An 11232-nucleotide genomic window follows, 5' to 3' on the forward strand; every position below is an offset into this window, starting at 1 on the left:
TGTTTACTGCTATGCCTTCCATATCAGGTGTTAATGATTGGTCGCCAGAGTTTGCTCGGGAAGAACAACCAGGGTCTCCAAGCTCATCCGATGGCAGCACCTGCCATCGCAGGGTAATGGCGTATCGTTTAACCGCTGCACCACAGCGCCAAGAGCGGTACGAGAACTCCCAAGAACCTACGAAGGTAGAGAATGACGAATTCCGCATATATTTAATTTTATATTACCCTTAAGGCAGAGCTGAAGTGTCTCCTCCATTTTGATCTTTGTCTTCTTCCTTGAATACTGGTTACACTGACAGTGCGTTGCAGGATGTATAGTCGGTTGACTGATTGAAGACTTTATTGGTAGCAATCAAAGTGCGAAGGATGGCGAATCAGACGGCAGGGAGCCCTTGAGCCCCGGCGGCTTTCGCGGCCACTACTGCCGCTTGATCGGCAGGGCTAGAGCTGCGCATCTGTGCCTCCCACTGCTCCATGGTATGGTTTATGAGTTTACCGTCCCGAAGCGACTCAGGCTACGAGGGGCGCCGTATAGTAAATGTCTCCGGAAATTTCGACCACCCGGGGTTCTTTAACATGCGCTGACATCACACTGTACATGGGCCTCTAGAATTTCGCGTCCATCGAAATTCGACTGTCGCGGCCGGGATCGAACCCGCGTCTTTCGGGTCAGCAGCCGAGCGCCATAACCACTGAGCCATCGCGGCGGCCGCTCCATCGTGTGGATATTACTGCGTGGATCCGTATTTGCGGACATGCCCACGGAATGTGGGTTAGGTTGGCGGGCTCGCTACAAAGCTTACACGCGTTAGCGTAACGGTCGGGGTGGGCGTACAGATCTATCGGGTGTGGCGGTCTGCTGGCGGCCCCAGGCACGCTTCTGGGCCTTGGGCAGAGTCTTGTCTCCCGCCGGGTACATGCTGCGGGCCACTCGGTAGTCTTGAGTTGTTTCTTAGTAGTGTGAGCGTACGCTTATGGGAATTCTCGGCATGTTTTTTTTTATTGCGTAAGCAACACTGCGCCAGGTTTCGAGCCGTCGCGTAGCTCCCGGCGGTGGCCGAGGTCAAACAGATGGAGCGCCGTTGCCACAGCAACCGTTTCAGCCGCGCTCCACCAGGCGGCAGGACCGTCGCTGCGCCGCTGCCGCGCGCCTAGTCGCGCGCTCTCGGCGCATGTGTCGGAATGTGGAGAGAGGAAGCGGGAGGGAACGGGAATAAATACGCGCGTTCGCCTCGGGCAAAACAGCTGCTGCTTGCTTACGTAACTTGCCCGGTTTGACCAGAGCTAAACCTCAGCTAATTTTTCGATATCGAATCCAAATCCCTTAGCAATAAATTCACCTTTCACTGCTGGAAAAACGGCAACGAAGCCACCAAATGATTTCACAATGATTTCACGAAATGATTTCGCATTCAAAAATAAAGTTGACTTCTGTTTTTGTGATTGAAAAGCGCCCATGCATCCCTTCGTCAGTTTATGAAAACTGTAAGAAATATACAGAACAATACCCTTTATATGCCATAGATTCTCGAAATTCTCTGCCCTACTCTGTCATGATTGTAAAAAGAACCCAGGTAGCATCGAACATTGGAATAGTGTTATAAAAATGTTATGTAAGTTGGAGTAATGTTACATGTTGCATAGTAACTTTACATTAACATTAAAAATTAACATATAACGTTATAAGTTGCATAGGAAACGTTACTTTCACATTCTAAACAAACGTTGTTTTAATATAATCTTCTAACTTTTATTATAATGTTAGAGTCTCAACTATAAAACAACATTGCAAATATATTTCGAGCACGGATTTCTATACATTTTCTCACTGTTCTTAGAGTAAAGATGTTTTTCAACTAACAGTACCTTGTAACCACATCTCTTAGACAGTACTCGCCATAGGTTACATGAAGAGCCCCATTATTTTGTCACAAAACTTTAGTTGTTACCCATTCCCCACTGTCACTCATGGGACATCCCGCAGTAGTGAGTATATAAGCTCGGCGGCATGATATATCTGTTTGGAGGTGAGTGAATACGAGTTGCTGTACAGTAGTGTATAGTGGAGAAGGTGTCGCTCTTGTGGTTGGTTCTTGCAAAGTGTTGTAAGTTGTGTGCCGTGACCACTGGCAGGCCTGCGCGGGGCTGCTTCACCATTTTCGAGAAAGTTCTATTTTTTTTTTTATTCGAGAAGTCTGCCATGAGGCATAAGTTGAGAAAAGGGGGAGTGGAATGTAGGTTACAGAAAGTTAAAAGGAGTGTAGACCAGTTTCGGCGAGGTACTCGCATAGGCTGCTGGTGAAGTGATTGTTGTTTACATGTTTCATGAATGTTTGGGGAAAGTTATTCGAACATTCATATGTAACATTACAAAAACATTAGAAAAAAAGGACATTAAGGACATTGAAATAACATTTGAGCGTAACAAAAATGTAACATTATCGCAATGTTTCGGTGCTACCTGGGAAGCGCGGGCGGTAGAGAACGGAATGCGAAGAACTCGAGAAGAAGAAGAATTAAGAGCCGACGTTCATCAGGGCGTCAATGCTCTCGCTTGTTTGAACACACAATTGAAGCTCACGGCTTGAGAGACGTGAAAGCGGCCCTCAGCGGACGGCCAGCCTCCTTAGCGTCTCTGCTCGATCATCGGTACGTATCAGAATGAGAAGACGCAGCAGAGGTTGAACCGATGACCTCGTTCTAATTACCGGAAAACCACAGCCACCGAGCCGCTGCAGTACGACATTTTCCGAGTACTAAATCACTCTGCCTTCTGCGCTTGCAGTATCCATGGGGTTGAGGAACACGTTCGACTACCTGGCCACCGCTGATGGAGTCCTCAACTTCTTCGAAGTCGTGCGTAAACCAAATGAAAGGATAGTCTGGACGAGTTCAGTTGCATTGTTCCGGAATTGAAAAAAAAAACAGACGCCGAGGACTACTCTGCACATTTTAGGTTGTTAGTAAGAATGCACGTTACGGCTAATGACCAGTGTTCACCTTCTGAAGGGACTGGCGGTGTAGCTAGGGTATGATCCTAGTTCAGGGAAACGGGGTCGATGCAGTCATTTCACTTGCGAAATCAACCGGTGATGGTGACACACGTATTTCGAGTTTTGGTCTTTTCTCTCCGCCCACATTGAGCCTCCGCGCAAAGAATTCCTTCACGACGAAAAAGTAGTCCACTGCTTAAACGTTTCTTGTGTGGGAATCCTGGCTTTCCGCCGTCGCCTTTGCGCGGCTGTGCCGGCCGCCCGCGTTGTTTCTCCTCTTTCCCTTGCTCCCGCCTCAGGCGGTGGAGAGGCGGCTGGGTGACTAATCACTGCCATTTAGCCACAGCTCCGCCCCGGCTCCCCAAGGGCCTTTGCCATTGGCGCCTTTTGGCGGGAATCCGGGACCCGTTTTGGCGGCCGCGCATCCCGCGACCGTCCGAGCGGGGCCCAGGGAGAGAGATCCCTCCGAGACAGCGTAAGGTGCGTACGTTACTGTTTGTCCGTGCCGGCCTTTGCCGTTCGGACCAGTGCATACTCGAGCTCGCCCGCACGTGTCCTCTGACCTGCAGCGGCTCGAGCCTGTCCAGCGGGGTCCAGCGACCTCTGACAGGCGTACCTTGCGTTGATTGCCCACTCTCTCTCGCAACCGGCCCAACGGTCGACACGAGAGAGAGATCACAGCACTGCCGCGGGGACATTTTCCTGCAGCGGCGTGCTAGCGGCGTACATTGCTCGAGTCGCTTCGTGCGCGCAGCGGATCCTTGCTCCTCGCGCGCCCCCGGGACGGGGTGACTATTGAGTGCGTGTGTACCTGCTGAAGGACGACGTGAATAAATGTCTCCTTTGTGAACTTGGAGGCTTATTTCTTTTTGGCGAATCGCTCTCCTCCCAGCGGAGGTTGAGTGCGCCGTAGCGGTGTCCCAGGGTGTGTGTGGTGACGGCTGATCGGGGCCCTTGGCTCGCGCGAAGCTCGAACCCGCGGTGGGTGGTGGCCTGTGTCCACTTAGAAACCCACACTTGTTACCTAAACAAGCAGCTTATCACAAGAAAAAAATTGAGCTCTACAATTTTAATGCGCGTATTGTTTGATATAGCCAAATATTAAACCATTAATTTCGTTTACTGTTGCGATTGGCCAGCGGAGTAATACAAGACGCCGCGGACCGCGGCGCAGTGTTAGCAACTGCTGTTCTTTTTTAAAGTTGTATCCTACTTCAGCTTTAAAAGCTCTCTTATCCCTGAGGGAGGTCTCTTTCCGGTTACAAAGAGACACAAAGAGACACCCCATCGATACCGGCCAACTTAGATTTTTCCTCAACGTTACGCATTCGACCTAAAATGGAACTAGTATGTGAAGGCGAAAAAGGCTCCATGAATACTGTTGCAATTGAATGGCGGTCACCCGAGAGATCCGTGCTCAAAAACTGGTCTTTACGTGATCGCAATTTGCTTCTCAAAAAGGCCGGTGGCGGGGATATTTGTGTTTCTCTTTTTGGTCTTTCCTATACATTCTAAAAGCTCCCTCTAAAAACGGTATTCAGGCCAATTTCAATTAGCCGTCGGTGTCCCATGATCACATGCACTTGTGCTTTGCACTCAGTTGCGTGCGGCGCTGACATCTTCGCCAAAAGGTAACGGAGTTTGCTGGGAAGCAGCACAATGGAGCCCTTACGGCACTGGCTTGCAATCCTTAAATCTCGAGGAGGGAACGGAAGGAGAGGAGACTCGCTCTAAGAGAGGTAGAGAGTATTTTTGACCAGAGGGTAGTCCGGGGCCCTTTAAAAGGCCCCGGACTACCCTCTGGTCGAAAATACTCTCTACCTCTCTCGGAGCGAGCCTCCTCCAGAAGCGGACTTTGGCAAAGGCAGTAAAGCGTGCCTGTCTCCAAAAGAGTAATTAATGCTTGCTGCGCAGTGCGTCGGCGTCGTGCTTCTTCACCAGCTGCGCGTCAGCCCCGCGTCGCTCCCTGGTGGCGCGGACGGGAGTCACTGGGTGGCGGCGCTGCAGCTGAGTGCCTTCGCCTTCACGTGCAACGGGGCGCAGCTGCTGCTGGCCTCGTGCCTATCGCCCACAACCGGATACCTCGTGCACCACATGCTATACGTGAGAACTGTGCGGTTTTGTTTGCTTGAAAACCTTCTCGTACTGTGGTGGCTAGGTAACGCACAGGCGAGGCGCAGCGCGGTTTCATAAGCCCCGCCCCCTCCCCCCTTCAGCCAATCATGTGCCTGTGTTTACCTTTTGACACCCTTTCACTATAGATAAAGGCGCTCTCATGTTGGCCAGTGGCGATTGTATTCCCGGAAAGAGGCGCCCTAGCTGTGCATGTCCCGTGATTTCTGTCATGAGGTGAAAAAGAGGGAGGAGCATGTGACGTCCGGCGGAAGTCTTATCCCGCTCCGGACGTCCGCCCTGTTATTTAACGCGTATACTGTCTGCACTAATGACCTTGAACAGGAGGAGCGGATCTACGTAAGCAAGCACGTGACGTACCACGTGACTGCAGCAGCTGCAGCGGCGCGTTCCGCAGTCGCCGCTGCCGCTGCGCGCTGTCTGTCTTGTGTCTCGCTATGGACGAAGCAAGTCAGCCGGAGCCGACGTCCTCGAACGTGGGTACTCCCAGACGTCGGGCCGAGTCTGATCATCCGATCGACATTGCCAACCGTGCGGAGGATTTAGAAGTGGATGAGGGGCGTTAACATGCTAAACAGGCAACCGAAACCGATGACGAGCGGGAGGTTCAAAGCGAAGTAACAGTGGACATCTGTCTCACTTTAAGCTACGTGGCGGTTGTGACAGATCTGCGCTGCATGCGTTGGCATTGACAGCGTTGTGGCAGAAACGGGTCACTGAAGCTATAGGTCGTCGGAGTTGTGTTGATTGGCGTTGACAACGTAGACTCCGATGATTTTGAGGAAGGAAGGGCGCATAACTGGCTCCCAGGGTCAGTGGACGCCTGAAGAGAAAGAGATGTGAGCTGCATGCGTTAGCGCTGACAACGTCTAAACAACGCCTAAACGTGTGTTAGTCATGTCTAATAGCCAACCTACGCATAGGTCTGCATGTATAGCCAGGTCTAATCGCAGCCAAAGCTTTCGTTTGCATAACCAGAGATAGCTACCTGAAGTCACCTCTGGACATCCGCTGGGCCATCCGATGCAAGACCGCGGACTAGGCGTAGTTCGTACAAGTCCGAACATTTTAGGACAGCAGCTGAAACGCTATGATATCGGCTAAATTGTATTTTCCAAGCATTATTTAACCCTCAGATAAGATGAGAAAACGCGGTGAAGCAGCACAATTGTGAGAACACTATATTTTCTACTCAATGCCGCACGGCAAGGAAAAAAAGTGTTCATAACTCTTTGTCCTTGAAGAAACAAAAGTTTCTTTTCTTTTGTACAGATGTTGTGGCTGCGCAGCACAAACTGAGCTAACCAGGATGATGAGGAAATGACAGAGCGAAGATGGGCGGGGAAGGTGAATGTAAGGAGAGTGAAAGGGGAAAGACCAGGAAGTTCCGATGTCGTGGCGACCACACGTGAATACCACAGCGCTGGTCCGCACATGATCCTGAGCAGCGCTAGAGTATATAGGAGGGCGAAGGGAAAGCTGCATGTGAGCGGCTGTCACGGGACCAATAGGGGCAGAGAATCATGCGAACCGTTGTCGTACCCAAAGTGTACAGTCTAAAGCCATTTAAAGATGATCATTTCAATATCTCCTCTGCTCATTTCTCCAAGAAGGCGGTACAAGATACATCAAGTTAACCATGCCAATTGGGTATCCTGCCCGTCGGTTTATTAGCAAGTCGCCGCATTACCAGAAATGAGAACCCAGATTTCAGTAGGGGCGTACGTGAATTCTAGGACGTGTGCAGTGCCATCAAAACGGGCGTTCAATGAAGAGAACGAACGGCCGCGAAGATGGAGAAACGACGACATGCCAAAGGAGTACAGAATGCCTACATAAAACCCCTGTGTCTGTGTACGGATTTCGGGAGCTTGCGATGCGTGAATCCACGGATTTCAGTGCACATAAAGCGGCGGTGTAGGCTCGCACGTGTGATGGTTCACGGCGCCAGTGGGAACGTGACTGGCTGTTGGCAAATACAGTTACCATAAGGCGATTCTTTCCATCAAAGGTAGGCGCAGCTGCCAATAATTTTGTCAACGCGCAGCAACAGCGGGTAAATAATACACATTAATAAGCTTTTTCCCAGTTCAGTTCAATTCACAAAAAACTTTAATTACATGTATGGCTCAGACCTCAGATGATCACGGGTGGAGGCTAATAGTGGCCGTCTAGGGCTGGTTATAGCATACAAAGCGCCACAGTGCGCCCTTTTTCACCAACCAGAAGCCGTTGCCAATACGATAACCTGGGTTCAACCTCTATATCGAGCTGCGGCGCAGACCGGTGCAGGCTCTGCTACCGTCCCCTACCCCTCCAAGGCTGCAGTATTACGCCATAATTCATGATATTATAAGATCCAAGAAAGGAAGTATGCCTTTAATGGAGAATTAAGCTCCGTTCACAAGCACCACGCGCAATGAGGGACGGTAAACTTGTTCGAGCCCGGAGACATATGTGATAACTGGCCCAGTTAAAGGGACGCACTATAGGAGTGTATTAGCTAAACCCAATTACATATAACTAGTCCATCATTTGCTGAAAGCAACTGGAACGCGTGCTTTGTATCCTTGAGTGACAGTTGCACTGACGTCTTCTGTTCTCTTTTTTTTTACACCCCTGTGACGCACCAGTACGCCGTGTGCCTGGCGTCTCCTGCCGTCGCGTACTGTGCTGCCAGCATCGCCCTGGTGCGACGGGAACGGGCGTTCACTCCCGTCACGGTGAGGACAGTACCAATTAACGCGCTATCAAGCTGCATGAAGAAAAAACAAATATGGGGCACACACAAGCTCCGCGCCTTTAAGGGCGACCCTGTTTCCATATTACGTGAAAGACCAACGACATACATACAAAGCCCCGCTTTAACCAAGCTGTATACGAAAGTGCCTGGGCAGCGTTTTCGACTCGCAACCCAAGGGTCATAGGTACGATTCTCGATTAATTGCCCCAATGTTCTTTTCAGCGCAGTTTACTTACATGCCCTGATGACGTTTGAGTCATTTTGCAACATTCTAATCAACGGTTTTCTAACGTTTTAATTGCTTTTAATTACACAGCTCTACTCGTGACGTCCCGACCCTCTCAACCAATCTGCTTTTCCGCAGACACCGGCGACAACGCAACTAAACCTTGTTCTCCGCGGAACGGGGCCCTTAACGGTATCGCGTTTAAAATTACAGAACCGCCGCGGTGGCTTAGCGTCAAGGGGGGCTAAGCGATCAGATATCACACCAATCGGTTGCGAACAACAGTTCTTAAAAATTTTGTAAATTAATTTTTAATTTGTATTTTTTTCCTTCCTTTCTAATGACCCACCTACTCACAGCATACAGTCGTAAGGCAAAACATACGCTAGGTTCACCTCAGAGTTGTACATAGATCGTCGCATGTAATTGAATACTTGTAATGAAATACATTTTCCTGCAATTTTGTCATTAATCGATTACTTTGTTCAAACGATAACGTTACTGGTAATTCAGTTACTTTATTTCCAAAATCAAATTGTGGCCAATGGTACACCTTAGAGAACCACAACCTGATGGAAAACACTGGTGCTATATTAGGATACAAATTAAAAAAAAACAGCAGTTAACAATGGGCCCCGGTCCGCAGCGTCCTGTGTTAGTCCGCTGCCCAACCACAACAGTAAATGAGATCAGTTTTTTAACGTGTGACTTTATTAAACAGGCCAGGTATCAAAATTCTAGAGCTTATAATTTTATTGTGATTATCTTCTTGTTTAAGCAAATAGAAAAGCTTTTTTTTCATTTATTTACCTTAAAGGCCCCTTTCGGGGTATTACATATTACATAAGCTTTAACAATGGACTACATTTTGGTCGTGGAGGAATTCTGTGCAGTGGTCCCAAATATGGGTGACAGCGATAATGTGCGGACCACAACCGGGTCACCGTCGTCTTCTACGGCAGTTGTCATCCTGAGATACATCATGTGACCGTGTCCTGTCGATGGCGCCACAAGTTACCTCCCGCTACTCAACTCGAAGGCTTCCACATAAAGCTCGGAGCAAAAATGAAGCGCGGCGCTTCACAGAGGACTTGGACACTAGCATCAAAGCATTGCGCAATTGCGATCTGGCGTGCAAAGTGCTCATACGTTGCACTACCGCCCTTCCCTCCAGCGCATACATTGAGAGAACATTCGGTGCAGCTGCTAATCTCTTCTACAGGAAATGTGAGAAAATTAGTGACGACAACTGCAAAAACAACTCCTCTTGCAAATTAACAACACGTAACAAAATATCAAGCAAGCTGGAGTAGCATTGTAGCTGGAAAGAAATTAACGCGATAGTAATCGATTACTTTTCTCTAATTCTCCTGTTACTTTTCTCGGCCTGTAATTGACCACTGTAATCAGTTACATTTAAAATGTCCAGAGTAATTGTAATCGGTTACTTACTTTTTGTAACGTGTACAAGACTGGTTCACCTTTATTCGCCAAAAAACGACATGGCTTTGTGGCCTAGTGGACTGTGTGCTCGTCTTGCAATCTGAAGGTCCTTGGCTTAATTCCTTGCACCTTCGGAATGAATTTTTCTTTGCTGATGATGCCATTGAAGGGTTTTGTGGTTCACTCTTCCAGGACGCCTAGTATGCTGTCGGGTTTAGTTGCCAATGGACATACAAGGATTTCGCCTTGAAACTGAATAGTACTATACAGACTTGCTTTTCGTTCTGCTGACTTTTAAACCACAACTTACGAATGCTAACCAGCTCTCCCATTAGAACCTAGGAGTGAAAGATCTGGCGGAAGTTGGAGCATGGCAACGCTCTCGGTCAAAGCACCTGCACTCTTGTACGGCATGCTGTGAAGGCATTGCAGTGTCCTGGGATAAATTTTCGGTAGTGGTTTTTCACGCACAGGTTACATATAAACAACGGACAACTGCAGGCCTCCTAACCCTTCGAGTCTTTGAACAAACCTATCTTTTCTCGCAGATACTGGGAGCCCTGGGTGCCGGACTCCATTTTGTCCACTTTGTCAACGTGCTGACACACAACAGAGGCCAGAACAACTACAACTTGTGAAGATCACCACCTGAACAGTACTGCAAAACAGTGGTCCCCATCGCGTAGTGCACGTTTCTTATACGAATTAAATGTAACCGCCCCTCAGTGATGCTACTAACAAAATGCAATTAGGAGCAATTTTTTGAGCGCATGGTTATGGGCCCTTTTATGTATAGATACACGTATTTGGCGTAGCGTTGACGTCACTTTTTCGTCCGTGTCTTTTAAATCGTGCATATCCGTTATCAATGTATCAGAAGTCCCGCAATAAAGAAAAAGTGCCCGGTGGCATAGTGTTTTGCTCACACTTGCCACCTGCTACAGTTGGCAGATGGCAAAGAGGTTTTCCACTTGTTGGGGAGAGGCCGGAAGGTAGCTGTCAAAAAATGCCGAGCAAAAAAATGCGGGGCAAAGAAGAAAACACGAAGATAGAGGAGCAATTAAAAGCAAACAGCAGCCCTCATACTAACGCGCTGTCATTGAATGATGATAATTATGCGCCTCCGTAATTTTCATTTCGTTATACATACTTCTATATCGACGAACACGAGGCAAATTAAACCTACCTGTGCACATAGCTACATATCGATACCGATACGGGTTGCATCGTGAAAATTGTGCGTGATGCACTAGTACAGAACCCGTGACGTCTCGTGAAAGCGACACGTTAGATGCCCTTCATGGAATGACACGGACGCTATACAGATGAACCTCATTATAACGAAGTCGAAGGGGCCCGGCGATTACTTCGTTATAGCCGTAACTTCGTTATAGCCCATGCTGACCAGTCTTCCAAGGGGAATTAAGGTTCTTTCGTTATATTCATTATTTCGTTATAAACCGTTTCGTAATAATGAGGTTCGACTGTATGTGATGGCGCACCGCGCTTTGCTTTTCATGCTGTGCATTGGAGCGGGCGGTGAAAACCGGATTGACAAATGCGGAGGTTTCCGCCAAGTTCGTGGTGTCAGAAGTTTCAGTGCAAGCAAAATACAAAACATGAATGTAATAAATTTCGGGTGTCCAAGACAACCTGATGTTCGGATGGTAAAAATTTATCCAAAGCCCATGC

The 11232-nt window shown here is 48.6% G+C and overlaps 1 protein-coding gene across 3 annotated transcripts; it reads left to right on the forward strand.

The window, feature by feature from the left end:
* The first annotated feature begins 233 nt into the window (after nt 1–233).
* On the forward strand, nt 234–10199 carry LOC149348103 (uncharacterized). Of its 3 annotated transcripts, XM_089585736.1 has the most exons (6): nt 234–479; nt 2579–2651; nt 2788–2858; nt 4910–5098; nt 7762–7851; nt 10089–10199. In XM_089585736.1, the coding sequence occupies exons 3-6, from the start codon at nt 2793–2795 to the stop codon at nt 10176–10178; spliced, it is 435 nt and encodes a 144-aa protein (XP_089441862.1). In that variant the 5' UTR covers nt 234–479; nt 2579–2651; nt 2788–2792; the 3' UTR covers nt 10179–10199. The 3 variants fall into 3 exon arrangements, with proteins under 3 accessions (XP_089441862.1, XP_089441861.1, XP_089441863.1); XM_089585735.1 differs by lacking the exon at nt 2579–2651 and having other exon boundaries at nt 236–479; XM_089585737.1 differs by lacking the exons at nt 2579–2651; nt 2788–2858 and having other exon boundaries at nt 237–479.
* The last annotated feature ends 1033 nt before the right edge of the window (nt 10200–11232 follow it).

This window comes from Amblyomma mixtum, chromosome 4 (assembly GCF_055824585.1).
Source record: "Amblyomma mixtum isolate Tamu chromosome 4, ASM5582458v1, whole genome shotgun sequence".
Taxonomy (NCBI): Eukaryota; Metazoa; Arthropoda; class Arachnida; order Ixodida; family Ixodidae; genus Amblyomma; species Amblyomma mixtum.